Raw genomic sequence first — 23,989 nt, 5'->3', positions numbered from 1 at the left:
TCCCACTACTATATGTCAGTAATAGAGATTACATCTTTATGTTTTATATGGGATTAATGTCTACATCACAGTTAAATTGTGACCAAAGGAGATTAGTTAAGCTAAACCAAATCTAATTTCAGCTCTGCTCTCCAATTTGCATATTGTGCAGCTATAAAATAGAATAATTCACCTTTTCCTCTTCCACAGATGGGATCATGGAGGATCAACCATTGCATCAGTGTATTTAGATTTTCCTTTTTTTACCACATAAAGTAGCTTTTGATAAAGTCTTAATTTCCTTAATACATCATTATTAGCGTTTGATACCAACGTGCCATCTGGCAAATGTTAAAGCACAAGCAGATAAGAATTCATAATGAATATGGTTGACTCTATGACAGATTGTAATAAAAGAGAGGGGCTGTGACAATTATCGCAGAGACAGAGCGTGAGGGCATTTGACAATGTGGCAAGCCTGCACTTGCTAATTGCAAAGCTGCTCGTACATTTCCACAATCTCAGCGACCATCAGTATTCCTTTATGTGCAATCACCTTTTTTTTTGTGTTCCCACTCTGCTACGCCAGTCAGATAGTGTATTTAAATGGATTTTATTTAGCAGTTAATTTGAGCTCAGTGATATATAACAGAAGACCTATAACACCTCTCCACCTACACATGGTGAAAATGAATCCATATCGTTCTGTTTCACAGCCAGTGTCAACTCCTCCCCAGCACCACCTGTCATCAGGATATTTTTCAGCAATATCACAAGAAACACTTTGGAGATTGTGTGAGCTGTGTGCTTTCATCAGTGTCCCTTAATTAAATCTACCTTTCCCCAGGCTCTCCCATGATCTCTGCAAATAAAATAGAGAGTAAACACACCTAATTAAAGAAGTTAAAACACAACCCTACCAGGTTGTGCCTCAATGTCAGTGGCTGGCGTATCTGCAGAGGCTCTGCAGTGCTCTGTAATTCCTCCCCGGCTCACAGTCGGTGCAGGCTAAAATCATGTGTCATTAGTAAATTACACAGGTGCCAGACTGAGTTATCATCTTGAGTATGAAAAGCTTCATAATAACCTTAGGAGGTGCTTCTAAAACGGTCCTATCTTTTAAGCTAAATGAACACGCCACACTGATATGAGATTATCCAGCTTTAGAGCAGACACTGTTGCCCCGAGGCCTGCAGCCAGTTTATGATGCACTATTTTCCCCTAATCTTTTTCAACCTCAACAAGCACAAGTGCACGGTGAAAGGAAGGGGGAGGGAGAAAATGTGTTGTATAGGTACTTAGACTTTTTTAAGTTTTTACAACACACTCGACATGTTGGAGACTGGGTGACAGTGGTGGGAGGTTTCTCTGCTATGAGATCGCACGATGTCTGCGTTAAACATTTGTGTAGTGAAGAGCACCTCCGCCAGATGTCTCGTTCCGGAGGAGTGATGTTTAAAACTTCAGTCGAGCAGTTGTTGAGAAGCTGCAAACTAATTCTGTTGCATTTTTTTTAACACCTACGTTCTTAAAACTAATTCTTCTTACAAAATGACTTTTATAATGTTGAATAAAAAAGAGAGTTGCACTGTTAGTCAGTATCTAGTATGTTTTGCAAAACAAATATCTTGGTTAAATTAATCACTGAGATATTGGAATTGTACTCATAAAAACAAAATTATTTAATTAAGTCAGAAGAGAAAAAAACCCTACACTGTATCGGATAAAGTTCTCCTTCTCATCTCTACAGACTTTTATGCCCATGGTTGTGAAACAGGGGATTTCAAGGGGTTCATTTATTTAACAATCATATCGTTTTTAAAACCTAAATAGAAAACAATGAATTATATTCTTCTCTATTTTTTTAAACTGGTGCCACTCCTACTAGCATCAATATTTCACTGTTAGGAGTTATATAAGTTTGACTATAACTTAACCTAATTTAAATCGTCCTAAAAACCTAAATATAAATAAATAAATAATATTTTTCTCTAAAGTACAGATTTTTTTACTGGTTAGGAGTTATATATGTTATAGTTGTACTATATATGAATTTCAGCCTAATCTAAATCAGTGTCACGACCCATAAAGGCCTTGCTATGTACTTGAAAAATTGTACTTCTAAATATTGCAAAATCATGACTTAATGAGCAACAATCTAACATGATCAGCCTTCCCAGACGAGGCCAGCCCCTTAAAGGCCTCTTTTTATTACCACGGCCCCCTTCTGGGAAACAGTTTACCTGCACAACATAATGTCAATAATTTTTTAAAACAAACTCAAAACCTACAGAACCTTTTTAGTCTGACTTTTAACGGAATTTCATTTTATCTCATGTAGTTTTATTAATGCACATATTTAGTTACTAAAACTTTCTATATCTAAATATAATTTGATTCCATTTTATTTTCTGGATTTGTTTTTAGTGTTTTCTTATCTTATTTAATTTATTTAATTTTTATGGATTAACTATCAGTGTTTTTGTTATTTTAGCGTTTCTTATTGAATTGTCTTTATTTTATGATTTATTCTCTTCATTTTATTTTTGTTATTTTCCATCTTGATTTTAACATTTTGACCTCCTGGGTTTCCTCTCTTGACAGCGATTCCTCAGTCCGTCAGTACCTATTTTTAATGAGTTCCTTCTTACCTTACTTATGGATTGTGGGGTAGGTGTGGGGGTCAGGTTGTTGTTGCCTGATTTATTTTTATGTAAAGCACTTTGTGCTACATCACTGTATGAAAAGTACTATGCAAATAAAGTCTGATTGATTGATTAAAAACCAAAAAGAAGACAGCAATAAAGTTAAAAAATTAAAAATCTCTTAAAATGATCTTTACTGTTCTTACACAAGCAGAAAAGGTTTTGATCATTTACATCACTATACAAAAACCTGGAACTTCTTATTCATATTGTGGGTTCAAAACAACTACAGGTACAAAAAGTTAGGGGTCGTAGTAGATCGTCTGCAGCAGTAAAGCTGGCTATGATATCAGCCATCATAATACTGATCAACATAGCTCACTTTAAGGGCTCGCTTCTGGTGACATTAAAGAATGGCCTGCCACCGCCAAACAGTGGTGAAAACAAGCACATTTAGTGAGAGTACTCTGATAGTGCATAACAGAACAAAGACAAGTCTGACCTTTTTAAAGGCCTTTAAATTGGGTAAAGTCAAGGGTTTGTGTTCTGTGTAATCAAAGGTGCAACAATGCCATGTCAGTTTTCTTTTCCAAAATAACAGAAATTCACTATTTATGTCAATACTTAATACACTTTACACTTGCAATGATATGAACTGAAGTAACGTTAAGTATCATTTTGTTAAGACACACACTGTGTCAACTGAATCATTTCATGAAAAAACAAACTGCAGGTAGATGACAAAGAAAGCATTCTAGTACTAGAATGGTACTTTACCTGAGGATTACTCTTTTTGCTGCTTTTGTTCCATTAAAAATTAGAGAAAAATATATGGTTTCTATTACCCCATTACTTTTACGGTAATCTACACTTACACTTTGTCCAAGACAATTTTCCCAGAGGACAAGTGTATTGTATCGTATCATTTAAAATAATGATGATACATATAACATGCACGAGTAGTTTATACGAAGTGATGCATCACACCTTCAGATATTAAACTACCCAACATCTGTCACAATTGTCTACATGAGCTATTATGAACAAGTTACTTTAACTAAAAGGAGCACTCAATATATAACAAATTCATGATCAACAACCGTGTACTACTTAAGGCAAAAAGACACCCCAAATGTCCGTCTCAATAACAGCTTGTGGAAAATAGTTGTCTCCAACCTGCAGAAACACAGTAATTTAAATGTGTACACCCGCCTAAAAAAGTGTTTTTGTCAGTCAATAGTTCCCTCACTTGTACGGCCTCCAGTATGTGACTGTCTAACACTTATCTCTGCAGGACTTATAGGAGTTAATGAGAGCAGCTTGACAATGTGAGAGTACCTGGAGCCTGAGGGGCTGTCGGGGAGTGAGTAAACCATTAGCCATGGCCCCGGGGCAAATGGCTCCTTAAAAAGTGAAGACTTCTGCAACACCATTTTATTACTAAGTCTCCATGCAAAGGCTGATGCTCTACTGGTATTTACTGGAGACAGGGAGCAGCTGCTTTGTCGTGTTACTGCCATCGCGGATATCTGATGCTGTGTTCTGTCAGAAACCTGAACCCCAGCTGGTCAAAACAGGCCAGAGATATAACTGTGATATACAGTAATCCCTGCAAACAACACACATGCACCGGCGTTTCAGAGAGGCAGTGAGAGTCGATACAGACAAGAGGAAGGGCTCTCTCACCTGTAACATGACTCTTTCTTTAGAAGGAGGCCCGAGGATGGTTGGAGGTGCCCCACCCTCAGCCCGCCCTGTTGGACACCACTATTGTGTAGCTCATTGTCTTTGTTTGATGGGTCAAAAAGATAAATCCTCTTAGCTCTCTGGTTTTGCAAACAGCCATGGAAAAATGATAGCCATGGGAGCATATTTTTGGCATCATATAAATAAGATATGAAAAAGGGGGGGGGGATTATAGCCCTGAAAGAATCATCTGCTCTGCAAGCCATGAAGGGGTCCACAAACACGGGCCTGTGGTACAGTTTTAGATACAAATCAAGTCCATGTAAATCTGTTTTTAACACTCCTGTTAGGAGTTAAAAGAAGTGTGTGCACATTTTGTATGAAGGGAACACACTTCCATACCACACTTAAACATTATCAAACAATGTAAGGTCACTTTTAGAGCTTATTTAATGTATTCAAAGCATATTCAAGCATCCATAAGAGCTTCTGTTAACAGTTGGAAAGTGCTTGATCTATTAAACTGTGAAACATGACCTTTATATTTTCAGTTGTTCTTAAATGCATGTATTATTTTATGGAATTAAAGGTCATATATTGTGCAAAATACACTCTACCATGTTTCTCTGACACTAATATGTGTCCCTAGTCTGTCTAAACCCCCCACTTACGAGAGAAGTCCATCCTCTAAGTCTTTTGCCTGCTCCACTTTCCAGAAAATGTGTGCTCAAACAGGCCATTTGGAGATTTTCCCTTCATGACATCACAAAGGGCAGTAACTCCTCCCCCAGGTGGGTGACACTCCCACGGCTAGGTGTTTGTTCTGCCCTCTGAGTCTGACTTCTCACCATAAACACTCAGGCATGATGCAAGAAAGCCCGAGCCACCCAAGCCCTTCCAGAGAGGGGCGTGGTCAGACACAACTCATTTACATATTTAAAGGTACAGACACAGAAACAGCCTGTTCTGAGCAGTGCTGAAATAGAGGGATTTATAGGCATGATCAAATACAGGATCAGAGTGGATTTAGAACAAGAAACTTCACAGACATGTTTTGGGGAGCTCTGAGACTTATTTAAACTGGTTGAATACGAACAGAAAGTACCTTGAGGAGTTCAACCAGTTATAAGAAACACTTGAAAATGGCCTCATATCTGCTTTCAACTTTATTTTGTTACAAACTATGTATTGTTTATTTCTACAAATACTAAAGGAGGAGCTAAGGAGCTAATTTAACCAACATGTTGAGGTATAAAAGTCTTAGGTGCGTTCATTCCCACCCTGCAGGGATGGAGAAAGTTTCATTCTTCTTTAATACGCAAGAAGTTTTTTGGAATATTAAGTCAAACTTTCCAAATCTTGAATCTACAAAGGTTAAGAAGACCAGCTGATCACCACACTCGGAGTCTTTTGAGTATACTACAATAACTCTGAAACACATGAAACTATTGCAAACATTGAGGTGATTTATGACATTAGCGGTGAGCGGTAGAGACCAGCACAAAGGGAGATTGTATAAAGATTACAGTGATGAAATAGTCAAATTTATTATCTTGACAGCTGGATATTCCAATTTCTTTGCCGCTGAGCCATGTCAATTTTCCAGAGTGCAAACACGTTTAAGTACTTCTTCAGAGTCAATTAAATCAGATACTAGTTAAATTACCATTTTTATTAACCTACAGGTTCACATTTGTGTAATTTTAATCACTATTGGAAAGGCTATTAGAGCAGCTTTCCTATGAAGACAGAACGAAGGGTCATTTAGAGAGCGGCAGAATTAATCACACAATGTCACTTCAAATCTACCTTTCAATTCACTTTAAAGCTCGCTCTTTGATTTACATGTGCATGGAGAATTATCCGTGGTTAGTTAAAGGAGAGATTAGGGGGGTGATAGGCTGCACCCACCTAAAGCTCCAGGAAACTTGAGCATCACACCTGAGCCAAAGTAAGATTATTAAAATGAAGGTTGTACAATATTTCAGAAAGCTTAGAGCTGGGCCGTTAAATATCCAAAGTTCAACTATACTGTCAGTATCATGCTACAAATCATTTTACATTCCCCCTCGTACCTGTGGAGCCTCGCCTCCTCAGCTATATGCAGCAGGAGGCCGGCCTTTGGAGCGTAGACGGTAAATAATATACCAAGAGAACATTAACCTTTAGCTGTGGTGTTAAGATGGAACCTCAATTAACAAGGGTAAATAATCCTTGTGATTACTTTTGGCTGGCCTTTATCTCGTACATAACCTAATTAAATGGACCATTCAAACATAAAACCACAGCTCATCATGAGCTTTTGCTGATGCGTTGCAGTGTTACTGTGTGGGTTTTGAAAACACTCCCACATATGTGTGAACATCCCCCAAGCACACAAACTTAGTTTGAAAAGACTTCATGGTTAATAAAGAGTTTTTTCTTCCCGTGGAAGAACTCTTCAAAAATGAATTAAAAAATTGGCTAGAGCCAACCTTTGTGATTTTCAACTAAATTAATTAAAGCCAATTCTGACTGAAGGATTTTGAATACATTTATTAACTATCAGAATGACCTCAGGTGATCAGTAGATGAGATGTTAATGGAAGAAGCAGCAAATGTGGCCTTCAAAACATATTAAAAAATCGAATGAAGGGATGCTAAAGTCTCCACATTCCAGGCAAAGCAGTGTGCGACATGATGGGAAGTTACATTCATAACATCAGACATCTTATGGTAGTTTGACTCTTCAGCTGCCTTTGAGAGAGACGTTCTCACTTTTGGAATAAAAAAAAACACATTTTTCCTCCGACAAATGAAGAGCATCCTTGCTTGGCTCACTGTTCTCAAGGGTTTAGTAGAATTACTTGGTCCACTATGACCACTAGCATATGGTTGCTGATGCTAGCTCTAATGTGATTTAATATCAGTGAATCTGAAGAGAAATTTAGCTTTGAAACGGATGAAATTCTCATGTGCTTTTCCTGGGCATCTCATAGAAGCTCAAAGTTGTCACTTATTATTTCCCCATAGCTTGTTGTGTTTACTATAAGTCAAAGATCCTGGCTTTAAAGTGTTCAGAATAATTGTAACCTGTTTGACATTAATGTGTATTCTGTGATGGCTTTGTTGAAGCAATAAGGTGTGTGATAAAGCTAAAACAAGAAGTTGATAAAGGGAGTACCTGGGTTCTGGTAAATGTGATTTATCTACAATTAATCAGCGAAAAAATCAATAAAGAGTGTATCACTGTCACGCTTGCTTTTCATTTTGTTTAAGACAGAACTAAACTCAGTCTTATGTTGGTCTCATCACAAGTCACTCTGGAAAAGATTGAAGTTTCAGATGTATTCAAGCAGGTGTGCAGGATAATTATGGATGATACTGATGGAAAGAAAGTGACAAAATAAGTAAAATGTGTGAAGGAAACACATATTTCCTAGTTCTCTACCTGTCTAGATATGGAACATTTCCCTTGTACACATTACAAGTCGTCAAAAACATTCAATTTTCACTTGCAAAAACTGTGAATGTCTTCATTCTCTAAAAACTTTCTTCCCACTTTCCCAGGTGGACGGTGGAACTTATCTGAGGCCTTAGTGCAATAATATCAGATTTGGTTTTGTTGTGTTTGCAGGTTGGAATTAGTTTAAATAGGCCATAGAAAATTGACTCCATTTAATCTGAGCATTGAAATGTAGACCGTGTAATCAGTTCCCGTTCACATGTGGGCCAAGATAAGACTGGTTTTATTTGTGTGTAAATCTATCCTGAGAGGCCTCATTCTTGGCTGTGGCTATAGTAAGCTATGCCTCCGAGCTATAGCAGTGTGTGTGTGTGTGTGTGTGCGCGCGTGTGTGTGTGGACATAACTGGTCCTTCACTTGGGTCCCCACCCTCTGCCTGAGGAGCCTTGTGTAATTGAGAGATGATCTGGGCATCGCACACAAAGCATGGTCACACTGCCTCAGGAAGTGAGCACAATAATCTTTGTAACAAGGCGAGGAAGACTCATCCTCTCTCATGGTGGAAATAAGGAACTGTAACTCAGGGGGAAATAATCAAATTCCTTAAGTGTATTGTTATCCATAACAAGAAGTTCACCAGTATCAGAAAAGTCAAATCTGGCATGTGTTATAGGCTCTGTATACCCCGTAACACCTCAGAGTTACAATCGTGTTTTGGTATACACACTGTTCTCTTTGTGCCATCCAAAGTTTCAGTGTGGTACAAAACATGTTCATACTCTTACTCATTTGCATTTGTATCTGTTACTATAACTCTGCAGTGGCACAATGCATTATGAAGAGAACTTGATTGTGAGTTGTCACCTGAGCCTCATTCCCTTTAATTACATCCGTTGTGTGGACACATATGCATGCAAATGGCTTATTTGAGGAGTGAATGAAAAGGAGTTCATTTGAAAAACTACAACAAAACCATTTGTTCCCAGCAAAACAGCACTCGCTCTATGACAAACGATGCTTTAGTCTTATGAATAATTCTCAAATTCTAAGCAATCAAGTTTTAAAGATATCGTAAATCCTGTTTAAATGGCCTCATTCATTACACGGCGGGTATGGGCGGGACACTAATAAAGTGTTGCGTCTGGAATTGTCACTGACTTCATGTGTCGCTGGGAGATGTTCGGCGCAGAGCTGATGTATGGTGCAACTGACTGTATGGTGATGGAAATGTCGCTGTGGCCTCGTTAGCATTCTGCTGTAACCCTCGGGCACGGGTGTCAGATTCTCTCAAAATTTACAGCTCAGTTTGGAACCGAAAGAATCTGTGCATAATGGCTGTGAGGGGCCTTATAAGGAAAATACTGATTCACCAAGCAAGGTCAGCTATGAGGAAGATGTTGATTAATGAACGGCTGCAAATGTAAAAAGGTTAGGACTGGTTTAAAGAAGCAAAAACTTGAAGCTGAAATAAACGTCATTAAATGTAGTTGAGGTTAAGTTTGTTTACTTGACTGGTTTTGATAAGACAACTGCTTTTTGTAGTTGTGTTGAATATCATAAAGGCTCGCAGCCAGCTGCCTAACTATCAACCCCGAGTGGTTATTGGGTTTTATGTCCATATTGTTGAAGCCAACAAATCATTATAATGAGAACACCACCATTCTGTCTCATTATATATGCCTCATAATTTACTACAAGCAGTAAATAAAACAATGTGTGAGGGAAACTGTGTTGAATTATATTAACAAATATGATAATAATTATGTTATCAATCATTATTAGAATCATTATTCTCCAGATATAACCACTACAATCATTAAATCAAATGCCGTCCAGTCACTTCATTAGAACATTTGACAAATTCTTAATGTCCATTTCCTTGTCTGGATGTTTTTTTGTGCTTCTTTTAAACAAATCTGTAAAAAAAGAGACAAAAATTAGAATAAATCGTTTCGCATTAAAGAGCTTTGTTTATACCCAAATAACTACTGACCACTAATGTCTATAATCTATAAAAAATCTATAATCTATTAAGAACTATTTATATATTTTGAGTTTCATTTAGAAATTAGCTAATTCTTTAGCTCAGAGCTGGGCACACATCCGTTAATCCGTAACATGTTCATTATCAGCGTTCATTTTCTTTATACTAGTTGTTGAAGTGGACGTAAATTTGAAAAATTATGATCCAAACATTTTCCTTACTGTAAATTGGGTTTCTGTAAGCGTAATTCTCTATACTTGAATCACTTTAGCCAAATCATTTGCTCCTGACTCTCTGAAGAGATGAGACTGCCGTCCCTGATGTTATCTCATTTTCAAACTGACACATCTGTATCATTTGTGATGCTCTCCATGGAGGGGAGAGCAAGAATGTCCCGGTTCAACTCAGGCTCTCCATGACTGTGGTAATCAAGGAACGGTGAATGGAAGGTCCTAATTGATCAAATGACATGTCAAGTGAAAGTTGAGAGTACATGAATTAGTGCAGAGAAAACAGTTGAACAGCGATGGACATTTTGAAGCAATTTGTGGATCTTTATGGATGTAATTTATTTGGATTAAATTTTGTTCGGATATTTGGATCATGTGGACCCTGGCTGAGTCCAGTAGACCTTCGCACGATAAGAAAAATGAATGAGAAAGTTTGTTTATCGTTAGCTAGACAGATGTGGCTGCTGTGTTGTTTGGATCTTGAATTGTTTTACATGGTTGATATTGCAAGAATCGTAGCTTCTTCCAATGCATAGGATGAGTGGTAAACAGAACAGCAGTTGTTAGAATGACAGTGAAAATTAGAAAACATACTTAATGCCTGCGGAAGGCCATAAGGGGAGGTGTTACATCAAAAAAACGTTCTGTTATGGGGTGCTGAATAGTCTAGTTACGTCATGCGCCCCATGTATAGAGGCTTTAGTCCTCATTGCAGCTGCCGCCCTTTGCTGCATGTCATTCCCATCTCTCTCCCCAATATTTCCTGCCTCTTTTCGGCTGTCCTATCAAATAAAAAGCCAAAAAATACATCTTGAAAAAAGGAAAGTTTTTATTATTTGTAGCTTTTCAATACAGCCAGGTCTTGTGTACTTTAGGTATTGTAAGTCATCATGGCCTCTTAAAGACATGAATCTATTGACATTGATGTGATTTTTTGTTTTGTTTTATATTACTGGTTAATGTTAATCAGTTAATTATTAATGGAAGTAACTGATATCATAGTTGACGTCTTTAGTGGAGTTCTATTTCTGATGAAGTGTGTGTCCTCTATGAGAAACATGTTCAACATTTTCATTGAGTGATGTGTGATCATGTGTTTTATTCATGAATGTATTCTTTTTTTTTTAACTAAGTGTAAGCTATAATAAGTTACAATACATTCCAATCCAATGTGACAGATGTAAATTGAAAGACGACTGAATATTTTTGTTTTGCTGCCAATAAATTGTGAAAGCTTCAGAGGCCTCCCGTGCTCGAGACAGCATTTAAATGAATACAGCCGTTCAAATTTCCTGCCTGCGTAGCTCCCCTGTCCTGTTTCAGATGTCTCATTCCTTGAGCACTCTGCTAAGAAGGGTAGAAAATGTGAATTACAAGTAAGCTACTTAACCACAATGAATTAAGGCCTAACATTTGAAAATTTGATACTGAAATTACTGTCATTACGGTGCATTATGTCTGAGCATAATGATTGCTTTGGCGCTGTTTGAAGACAAAGGCAGACTCTGGGGGGAGAGCACAGTCAGAGGAAAAGTTGATTTCATGGCTGTTAATGATACGTGAACTTCAAACCTTAATTCTAGCAGCCATCATTTCCTGCCAATTTACAACTCTTCTTTTGTTACCGGCCTAAATAGTAATGCATCTGCAAATGATTTCTCTTTCTCTGGACTCAGACTGAGCCATACCCACAGAGAAATACTTGTCAGACAGCAGAAAATTGCTCCTTTTAGGCTTATGTTTGCTTTGTACAACATGTGCTTCAGAGAAGGACGAATAGAGAGAACATACTGGAAAGGCTTAACAGGAATGCACAGAGTGTTTTAATCTTTCATCATTAATTGATGGATTTAATGGGTTAGGAGAACACTACACAAACACAACATGTTTAAAAACATCTTCATCTCGTAGCAGAAGAGGCAGATAGCTCTTATGCAGAGCTTTCTTTGGCCTTTGCTGTGTTTTTGTGGCTGCAAAGTTTGCACCAAACGTCTAGGGTGTTGACAAAGAGATGAATTGCATACCAAGATGTGGGACCACACAGTAACTGTGACCGCGCTTTCCTCACAGCTTTATTATTGAACTGCCAAAACAGACACATGGAAAATGGGTTTGTACCAACCTCTATTTTTTTAGGATGTTTCCAAGGTTGCAAACAACGTTGAGACCAATTGGAGCTGTTATTAATTCTCCATCAGTTTCAGTTTGGATGCCTGAAAGCCAATTAAAGGAAACTTAATTGAATCAGCCTCAGGACCCTCCTGAACAGGAACTCAAATGAATTGTGCTCAGGGACGATGGCAGGAAAGAGGAGGAGGCCTTGGAGGTTAAATAAAAAGGGTGAAATTACTGAGTACAAGTCTTACCATGGAATAATGGCTACAGTCTGACCCTGCTTTGATGGAAATTAAATGTTATTTAAAACCTTATCCAACCAAACCACCTGCAGTGATATTTTTTAAAATTTTTGCCTGGCCACAATTCAGTCTAAACCGAACACAAGCTTCGGCCAAATTTCTACCAAATAAATACATTTGTGGAGGCAAGCACTATTGACAGCAAGAACAACTAAAGAGTTTGAATGTTTGGTTGAATTGAAAAATGGTCCCCAGGTCTTCAGCCAATGTGTTCCTATCTCATGCTGTAAATTAGAACAAGGATTGATTAAAAGACTGTTGCTTTGAGACTTGAGAGTTCTTGCTGGTTTTCATCTAATGAGAATGTCTCATATGCTGAGCTGTAAAGCCATTTAGAGCTGGTCATTAGTGGTAGTTTAATTTGTGCAATGTCTGTGTGGGGGCAAAAAATAGTTTAAAATGTCACTTCAATTGATCTCAACTGCCATACAGGTGATGGTTGGGGGTTAAGGTTGTTAGCAAATGCTCAGTCCAATCTGTGAGTTCATTCACATAAGAAGAGACAGGGCGCTCTTGCGAAACCGGTCTCCCTTTGTGTATTAGAACAGAAAAAAAAGGGAATCAGTCACATCACTATCAGTGTTACTTGTTGCAGTGTTGACAAAAAAATATTGAAATTTTATCAAGATACAAAGGAAACGTGAATTCAAATTGCAGTTACTTATGAAAATGTTTGTAATGAGGAAAGCCACACATCATGTGAGATTTATTTTTGTTTAAAATGCTTAAACATAGACGTTACATTCATTTGTTTCCTTTGCATTTCCCCCCCGAAAAGGTATGTTTTCTTCTGGCAGATTTCTAGACACAAATGTCAGCAAAGTTGTCGGACTAACTCCTGTAGCCACATGTCAAAGTGTCGTTGGGCAAGACACTGAATCCCAAATTGCTCCCGCAACATGGTTGAATGGAATAGTACAGTTGGGCAGTTGGACACTTACGTAGCAGCATATTCCATCAGGGAGTGGAGGTCAGCTGAATGGGAGAGACATGGGGTATAAAAGTGCTTTGAGTGGTCAGAAGAAGACTCAAACAAGTCCATGTCCATTTGCCATTTACAAACCTTTTATCAACATCAGTAAAAAGCTTGGTCATGCCTTCAATAAAAAATGTTTTGTCTTCGTTGGAAAAATTGAAAAAAAGCAGGACAGACACATAATCAATATGGTTCAATTTTCTTAGAAAAAAAGCTAAGAATTCAAACTCCAGTTATACTTACAGTAAATGATACAAAAACACCTTTCTGATGTTTAGTCTCATGTTCATATGTGGTCCACTACTTAGCAACACACATACACACACACACACACCCATCCTCTAGCACACACATATCCAGACACACACATGTACTACCTCAAGGCTATGTTCCATTGTCCTGGGAGAGCCATGAGGAGGAACTCCTTTCATGTGTCATCTCCTGTCACTGTGCTGTCCTGACAGAGGCTTAGTGACATTGGAGAGGCCTCGGCAGAATGTCCTGCTTTTAGTCAAATGAAGAGTCTGGCAGCTGCTACATTCATCAAAATCAAAGGATAATCTGCTTTCCATATAAAATCAACTGATGATTAACATTTTTTTTCCCAATGAGGGGGATGGGAGTGTAAATGCTTGCACCTTTAAGGAGACACTTGAGAGACACGGGGCGGGGAAGGTTCAGAAACGGTGCAGAATTTTGTTTCTGAAGATTTTAAGTATTATGAGCACAGTGTCTAAACTTAGCTGTTGCTTATTAAAGGGATGCTCTGTCTGTATTTTGTTCCCTCTGTATTTTGGTTTTAATTGCCCATTTCCTTTAGAGGTAGTATATTTGAGTGACAAGGTCAGTAACAAAAACCTTTTTTAACCAAAACAGAAATCACTAACTGGCCATTTAGCAAAAATATTACACTATTCAAAACAAACTGTAATAACTCTATTTTGTTGTCTGCAATGCAATATATCTCAAAGGGCTCCAGCTATAATAAATGTGGTAACATCCAAGCTACAGTAGATCAAGACAGAACTGATTCAACTGTATGATAAAGTGAAAAAGCTGTTAGGAAAAGTGGTTATTCAAAAGAAGATAAACTCAACATCCCTAAAAACTGAACGTGTACTCAACTCAACAATTCAGTGAAATTGACAAAAAATAAATAAATACACGCAATTCAGAAAAACATACTTTTTGTCAAAAATATTAGCCCTTGGGGGTTATAGCAAAAAAAAGATAAAATTGATTCTCAAATTATAAATTATATTGCCCCATTCATTCTTGCCACATTGAACCTGCCCATATCTATTCAAAAGTTTATACATTCTAACCGAAAGGCTTTACACTCAGTCGAATCACAGTTTACTTTCATATATAAGTGAAGTAGCACAACACACTATTAGATCCAAGAGACCTCTCATTGCAACAGTTCACAATGTACAGATTGTCATACATTTAAAAAAAGGTTTTCATCAGTTTATTCTCCTTTTAGGGTTTATCTGTGATTGAGGCCAAACTTGGAATAATTCCTATACTATAAATGATTGTAACTTGGCCTGGGCTAAGGCAACATGTTGCCCCACTTATGATTTTTTTTTGCCTTTGTTGTAAAGGCTTCTGAGATACTGAATTGTTCTAACAAGCATTTGATATCTTCTGGCTCTCTGTTTGACTGGGCTTGATCTGTGAGGCTATCTAATCCATAATTAATGTACTTGTGCTTACTTTCATTTTATGCTGATGACTCTGTTATTTTCTTCTTAATCAATCTTTTAAATCATTGTAAAGAAACAAAAAAACAAAAAACAGCTACGATGCTTCTTCAAGGTTCAACACAAATTGTAGAGCTCTACCTTACCACTATAGTATCAAGAAGAACTGCTCTGCTCATCTGTGTACAAACGAAATATTCAACAATATCTATGTAACTTTGGCTTGCAGAAAAGGGCCTGACTGTTGTCAAGGCCCATACAGATATTGAAAAGAAGAATATTTGTGTACTCTTTCTCCTCAGTATGTTGAAATTAATCAGAACAATTGCTTTGAAATCTAAAAATAGGATGCTGATACCTGAAAGTGTCGATGCTTTTATTTTACCTTAAACAGCTGACTCCAACAAATCCCTCCTTTTAAATTCCCTGCTTAAATGTTTATTTTTCTATGCTTGTGTCCATGTGTATGTATGTATGTTATTATGAATCTTGCTCAGGTCAGGACATGTCTCTTGGCTAAAATAATAGGTTGAATAAAAAAAAGGCTTTGTCGTGGTTGCCTTGGATACTAATACAACTAGAGCAGTCAAACAGATAGAAAGCTAGGTTACAAATGTGTGACGTGCCCTACAAGGTTGATCCTCCTTATCTTTTGTTGGCTTTTACACCTTTGTTAGATAGAACAGTTTGAGAGGGACAGGAAATGTGGCGCGAGAGATTGGGAGTTGATGTGCACTAAGTAGCGTAGTAGGAGTATATGGAGTCAACCTGCGACCAGTGTGAAGACCTTAGTACATTGGACGCCTCATCTAGTTACTGAGCAAAACGTGCGTCCCCTGGATTTTGGTATTTCATTTGACTCGAAAATGGTTCATTCTTGTATACAGCAGTTGAATATTTGTTTCAATTAATATCATGATAAACTATCAGCGAGACAAGTTGTAATTTTCAGGTAATGCAAAGTAACTTTGGGGTGCTCTTTTGATTTTCTGACTTGCAACATTATTCGCAGCAAAAAAAAAATGGGTGTCTTGTCGCAAAAATGGAAATTGAATCTGAAATCAGAAATCTAAAGTTAAATGTGATGTGTGGCTGCAGTAGCCTACACCGGAATGTGTGATTGTTTTTATGTCCGTTCCCTAAAACGGTCCGTACCTTGTTTAACTCCTGCAGAGTGTTACAACTCACAGCCGTTCAGAGCTTTTCAATCGCTGCGCAGGTTTCGGAGTTTTTAAACACAATCAATCAAAGACGTTTGATCACCCTGTCAGACAAAGCAGCATAACTAGTTGTAAACCTAAATATTGAAATTCTAGCTGAATAATCTTTTTGAACCTGCAAAACAACTTATGAAAGCGCGGAACAATCCAGACGCCGCGCAGCTCCGCAGCTCGCCTGTTGTCTTGAAAAACTGCACTTAAAGTTTACTTATGAGTCTAAACATTAGATCAGACCTTTTTTCAAGAGGTTCTCTTCCTCATTATGTCAAAAACGTGCATTTAAAGATAAAGGTGGGTCCACGGACCGCACTTGAGAGGCAGAGAGAGAGTTATATGAGCGAGCGAGAGTCCGGAATTACGCATGTAAGTGGACGGACAAGTATGCTTTTGTACAGCAAACTGTATGACGTCATCAAATAGAAGCATGTTGTGGAGAAATTATCCAAATTTGGACAAGAGGCTGGAAAGAAGCGGTTATCAATACTGAAAGAGGAGTAGGAACAGTATGCCTGCTTGAGGGTCTCTATGGGCCAAGCCTAAAGCCATTTAACTTCCATGGGCATTGGATTTTATGTTTTGACAATTTGTGCACTTAAAGAGCACAAAATTGTTAGAAGAGAACAAAGTTTTTGATACATTTAACCTCTTAATTTTGCACAAAATTAAAAAAATGGGTGTCTTGTCGCAAAAATGAAAATTGAATCTGAAATCAGAAATCTATTATTCAAGTGATTTAACACAACTGAGATTAAATTAAAAACAGGACATAAAAGCATCCTTTTTCTTTTCAAAACAAAGTCCCATAACAGCTTCTACAGTTATAAGGTAAGGAGCCCCTCCTGGTACAGAGATTACCTCTTTTTTTTTTATCAAGTCTGCATCATTAGACACACAGTCTGTCCTCCTGACTCCAGTTCTGTGTTGGACATGGGCTAATCAGGGCCAAAGAAGAGAGCTTACGAATCTCTTCCCCCATCACATCTCCCCACCAATGTCTTCTCCACCGGACTCCAATCAAAGGCAGCAGAGGCCATTAGGCGGCTCTGGACCTCCTTTTCTTTATAATTACACCCTCCTGGACTGACCGAGCACCAGCTAGCCCTCTGCTATTTGCGGTAATTAGTCCAGAATGTGAGCTGTCAACATGCAAAAAATCGTTCCAGTAGGGCCACAATGCCACAGCCACCCCCACTGTGTTCAACAACAAGCACCTAGCCTCGGCCACTGGAATGCATTAACTTTCCCCTCTCTCTTTTTTTCCCTCGGCGACTCATGTCAAATCCAGGTCCCTCAGAACAAAATCTTCATAATTAACTGGCAAATTTTAACATGATTGCTTGTGACACACCTACTCTGGTAATTATTGCTTTGAGGCCATGTGCTAATGAAATTAATGCATTCATTGCCCCAACAAATTAGCATAACTCATACAAATGGCCCACATTTGAAACCCCGTTGCAAAGAGGGAAGACAACAGGAAAAGAAGCATCAACAAGAAACAAAAAATGGCTGCCACATTAAACTGTGGACTGTAATGAGCATCGCTTGCTCAAAGTCCTAATGGTAAAATCTTTTTAATGTTAACCAAGGGTGATTGCAGCTACGCATTAAAGAGTGATAGCAGCACAGGACCAAATGATTATCACTATCATCATGCTGATCTACATCTACATCTCTCTGTGGAGAAGTATTAAATGACCGTGCCACTGCAGACATTAAAATGTTATTATACTGATGCATTAACTTAATGCAGCAAAGTTCATATCAATACACAGCAGCAACTTTGCTACAATAATTCTCTAAATGGCACAGCTGCCATTCACAGCATTCACCAGGCCACTGCCACTAACCCTGTTCATGGCTGTTTGGTCACTCAGTGGGATGTCTCTCAGACTTTTACTGCTCCACATTAATAATTGATGACCATCCCATCGGTACAATGGACCAAGACAAGTGTATCGGTCAGTTGGAGCTAGTGAGGAAGTGTAAGAATTGTCCCCTCTTAGGTAAAAGAACAGCAGAGATGGCTTTAATACCTGAAAACTTGTTTGCCTGCAGCAAAAAACTGACAGGGAAACAGAAAAAAATGGCTTCCCATAAAACACTGAGTTACATTATTACAATCAAGTGAGAGTTTTCAGCTTGGCCCAACAGCTCATGATACTTTTCAACAACCTCGAGATATATATGTGAGACCTCTTTTGAAAAGCAGATAAATACTATGGCATTGGAAAAAAAGTTTATTTTGGATTTGGACCATTGCCAGTGTTTCCCATTAATTAACTAGACTGTGGCGGCCCGCCATAGTCTAATCTGTCGCGCCATAGTCTAATTTGCCATGCTAGAGTCAGGGAATTATTATCAACTACAAGAACTTTTTTTTTTAGATTTAAAGTACAGTTTACCCCGTTAAATGTGATGTGTGGCTGCAGTAGCCTACACCGGAATGTGTGATTGTTTTTATGTCCGTTCCCTAAAACGGTCCGTACCTTGTTTAACTCCTGCAGAGTGTTACAACTCACAGCCGTTCAGAGCTTTTCAATCGCTGCGCAGGTTTCGGAGTTTTTAAACACAATCAATCAAAGACGTTTGATCACCCTGTCAGACAAAGCAGCATAACTAGTTGTAAACCTAAATATTGAAATTCTAGCTGAATAATCTTTTTGAACCTGCAAAACAACTTATGAAAGCGCGGAACAAATCCATTTCACCTAAAGACGCCGCGCAGCTCCGCAGCTCGCCTGTTGTCTTGAAAAACTGCACTTAAAGTTTACTTATGAGTCTAAACATTAGATCAGACCTTTTTTCAAGAGGTTCTCTTCCTCATTATGTCAAAAACGTGCATTTAAAGATAAAGTTGGGTCCGCGGACCGCACTTGAGAGGCAGAGAGAGAGTTATATGGGCGAGCGAGAGTCCGGAATTGCGCATGTAAGTGGACGGACAAGAAACAAAAAGTTAAACTGATCATCTGCTCTACAGTTTACATGTTTACCAGTCAAGTATGTGAACTTCATTGCAGACTGCAGTCTCTGTAAACAGACTGATGGCGTCCGAACTGCTCAATGTGCGCTGAGTGGTCCTCTGTCTGTGCGTCTGCACGTCACCCTCCCTGCTTATTAAAAACTATAAAAACTGGTCATAAACCACGTCTGAACGTTTTGATTTTGGAATTTTCTTAAATCGTTTGAGCTGCTGTTAATACTCTAAATATTTATAATACTGAACATTACGATTAATTTATAAAATATGCTTTTGTACAGCAAACTGTATGACGTCATCAAATAGAAGCATGTTGTGGAGAAATTATCCAAATTTGGACAAGAGGCTGGAAAGAAGCGGTTATCAATACTGAAAGAGGAGTAGGAACAGTATGCCTGCTTGAGGGTCTCTATGGGCCAAGCCTAAAGCCATTTAACTTCCATGGGCATTGGATTTTATGTTTTGACAATTTGTGCACTTAAAGAGCACGAAATTGTTAGAAGAGAACAAAGTTTCTGATACATTTAACCTCTTAATTTTGCACAAAATTGATGCATCTAACTTTAAAATGTACACATTTTTTCTCCCGGGGGTTCATGCCCCTGGACCCCCCTACAGGGTTCGGTGTCCCCCCACCACAGTCTCATGAAATCCTGTGGGAAACACTGATTGCATTATAAATTTGATACAGTATAAAATCACAGGATGTTTTGTTCTTTTGTGGACTGCAAGGTTGTCAAAATGTTCAATACTTTGATACCACATGAATTCAAACAAAACATTCTCAGTTATTTTATTGATCCATTGTATCAAAAAGCACTGAATCTTTCAAAGAACTTCAGATCTCCAGTATTTTTTTTTAACCAATTGCTGCAAAATCCAGTACTGAACCACTGACAACGTATTTCCTAAGGAATTACCCAGTTTTAAGAACATAGGACTATATTTTTGTTGCCATGCTATTAAAATAGGTTTCCATATGATTTGATATTTACTAGAATCATCTCCCAGTTTAAAATTCTGGTGCTGTGACAATCCTAGTCGACTGAAAGGAAGAATAATTTCCCTAAAGAAATCAGGAAATGCGTAATATCTGTTTATTTACACTTTTTGTTTGGTGAAGTCACCAAGAGTAAGTTATTTATGTTATCTTTGTTTCTCTGAAGTGACAGCTTCCTGTGTAAGCGGTTTCCAGGGGGCATTGTTTTTCTGACTCTCATCTGACCGCGGATTTCCTGTGTGGGCACTAAAAATGTTTAGCTATATTTCTGACCCAGAAATTAAACAGTGCTGATATTTTTGCTTGGTAGTGTTATTTCATGCCATGAATTGAATCACGTTGTGTAACATACAGAACATTGTTCAGTAAGCTGTTTGACAGTGATGATGTCATGCAGGACACTGTCTTTAGTGGATGAGAGATCCCTGGGAAGTGCCTTCTCATTCTGCCTTCAGCTGTTGCATTGTAAAATGACAAAGTTTGATTTGATTTATGGTTGTAAACACATGAATACCAGACAGACATCAGGAACTTCTCCTTTACTAATTCAACAATATGTAGGAACTGCCAATGACTCACATTACAAGTAGGGCTGGGAATCTTTGGGTGTCTCACTATTTGATCCGATTCAATTTCAATTCTTTGGGTTACGATTTGATTCAGACTCTATATTCCACTCAAAACGATTCTGGATCCATGGATTCAAAATGTCTCTGAGCAACCCTGGTTCAGGTCAAAGATGTCAAATGCTTCCAAGGCATTGAAGCCAAATGGTGCATTAAAAAACAGTCTAAAACCAGTTTCTGTAGACGGCTGGTCAACATGAGTGTGGTTCTGCTTGAGTTTTCTGCCTCTTAGAGGAAGTCTTTCCTAACCATTGTAACTTTGATAAATGTAGCTTTGTGCTAATGTCAGCTCTTTGTAACAACGACAACATTATATAATATATAACAGAGGTCGTTCCCATTCTCTTTTGAAAAATGTCTTGAGATAACATTTGTTATGAATTGGAGCTATACAAATAGAGAATGATTAATTACAAAATGTTCTATCTTTTTTTTTAAATAAAAATTTCTAAATATTCAAAATGATCAAAATACCATTTTAGTTTAAATTTTCAGCAAATAAAAAAACCCCATTACAGTTCAACTTTAAAAACCTGCAGATCCAAACAACACCAAGAGTTCATCTAATAGAGACATGTTACAATCCAGCTCCAAATGGAGACAAACACAGTCAGAGGGGACTTCCTTTCAGACTAAATGTTTCATTTAACTTTCATCAGTGTATGTCTCTGAATGTGTGCGTGATTTCATGTTTAAAATATCTTAAAATCCTCAAAGGTCGTTGTCAAGAGTAACTGTGACATTTCCTTCCCTCTCATGCATAGACACAAGCACAGACGGCAAAGATCACATTTTCAACCCGCTGCCGCAGAGCAAACAATGAATAAAACACTCAGTCGCCAGCTTTTGATGCTTTGACCCACAGCACAAGCATGAATACATACAACACATCAACAGCATACTCTCTAATCTCAGATGGTTAGTAATGTGGACACCTTATCCAGCTTGCAACCCCATCTGTGATGACACATCAGCCCCACCGTTTCAGACGAAGAAAGCCACAAACACAAGACACAATGTGTTCATGGAGAATTTGCATTAGGAATGTACCACAGGAAGGCGTGATTAATTTCTGCTCATGAAATGAATACAGATTTTGTCATTACATGGCTTATATCCTTTGCCAAATATTGTAATGTTTCTCCCTTCTTCTCCACAGCGAGTGTTCTGCTGCAATAATAAGGAATAAAAGACAGCTTACAGCTCATAAGCAACACAACTGCTAGCAAATCAACTAAATCACAGAGCAAAACAAAGACCTGATTGCTCATTAGTATTATGGATCTGCTCTGCTTCAATCTGTTTTGTGAGATGCAGCCACTGTTTAATGACTTAAATGGTGTTTGTTTAAATGTGTTATGTACATTTCACGAAAGCAGATTAAAAGAATGAGACATCATCGAATGTCTCATTAAATCTTTTTAATCCTTCCTGAGGTCTCGTCTTTCTTACTTTATATCTTTCTTTGTGTCTGTGGGAGTTTTTTCCTTGCCAACATCACAAGATCACAGAAAGAGGCTGTACAGATTTGAAAGCCTCCTGAAGAAAATTGTGATTCATGATTTTGGCCTCATGAGTAAAAATCTGACTTACCTTGGCTTTGCAGACAATGCACTGCAGCTTGTCTTCACTCCCACATCCCTGTAAAGAAACAACATTTAAAAGACATTTAGTGACAGTCAACCATCAAAAAAACAATTCAAAAGCAGATTTCGGAATAAAATAAATAAGTGACGAACAAGAAGAAGAAGTTATAGCTGTTTAGAACACGTGATAAAAGCCCATCTAGGGACGGCCATTGCAAAATATCTAAGGCTGTAGTGTTTAGCAACGGGTTACTTACTCCATTTACAAATAAACATGAAATAAAATTAAATAAATAAAAGTCATCCTCAGCTCAAAAGGTGCATTAGGTAATAATGCTTATGTAACTACAAAGCCTAAAGCCTGCTAAGTATGGTGGCCTTTAGCCCCCAAAAAACATGATTTTTTTTTACTTAACGGTGCAAGTGCAGAAAATAATAACAACAAAGAAACAAAGATAATATAAAAATGAAGATTTCACTAAACAACACATTTTCAGAAAGAAAAAACAAAGAAAACAGAAAGACTGTTCACAAATCATAGACAGAAACCCCAATACATCATAAACACAGCAAAGATTAAACATGACAGTATTTAAAGAAAAAGAAAAAACACAACATTACAAAAAAAAGTCTACATTCAACAAAACACTTAAGAAAAACATTTAAAAAAACACAAGGACTGAAGAAAAACGTTCAAAGACACATTAAAGGGAAAAAAGCAACAATTCAAAAAACATTGAATGAAAGTGAAATACACAAGAACATTTCATGAAACACAAAACTGTAGCTCCAGAAAAAAAAACTACCAAACCATCACATGAGTGTTTTTATGTTTTCTACAATGTTGACCACCATAGACTCTCGTTATCAATAGTTTGGACATTTCCTGCATTAGTGGATGTTGTTTTAATGCATGCACTTAATGTTCCACTCGACATCACAGAAGTGCACATGAAACAAAAATAACATGTTGACAACAATCTTCAAGCCGGTGCTAACTATCTGGAGATGCCATTAACAAGAAAAAGCATTTGTACAAACACAAACTGCCAAAGCCACTGCTTATATGCATTGCATGTAGGAGCCCACTTTGATAGATGTTAATGGCATATAATTATAGAACACTGCTATTAGGCAATGTGATTTTATAAAGAGGACCATTGCCCCTGGCACTGTGGCCTGATTGCTGTGAGTGTTGGGCTAATGAATGTAAACCAAGTCTGTTTGCAGTGATGAGAATTATCAACCCATGAGAGAGAGACAGAGTAGGAGAGGACAAGAGGAGTGAGGGGGGGGCTTTACTCACTCTTCACACCACTTGCAATTAAAGGGAAAATGTAAGCATGCACACTCACAGTCAAGGGCGTACTAGCGGTTGTCACACATGCACAAACCCACTAACATCACACTTGAAAAACACATCAAATCCATGTCAGCATGTCAACTTGTCATTATGTTTTTCATCTGTTCACACTTTTGTAAACTCTCAAATCAGTGCTATATTTAGCT

The 23,989-nt window shown here is 37.9% G+C and overlaps 1 protein-coding gene across 1 annotated transcript in view; it reads right to left on the bottom strand.

Moving 5' to 3' along the window:
• Positions 1-23,989, bottom strand: part of LOC109983105 (uncharacterized) — a 74,014-nt gene that overhangs the window by 43,116 nt on the left and 6,909 nt on the right. The window contains exon 3 of the mRNA XM_020632644.3: positions 22,488-22,535. Within this exon, the coding sequence (XP_020488300.1) occupies positions 22,488-22,535 (48 nt within the window). The remainder of the gene's footprint in view (positions 1-22,487; positions 22,536-23,989) is intronic.

Source organism: Labrus bergylta, chromosome 6 (assembly GCF_963930695.1).
Source record: "Labrus bergylta chromosome 6, fLabBer1.1, whole genome shotgun sequence".
Classification (NCBI taxonomy): Eukaryota; Metazoa; Chordata; class Actinopteri; order Labriformes; family Labridae; genus Labrus; species Labrus bergylta.
This window is presented reverse-complemented; position numbering and strand designations above follow the sequence as displayed.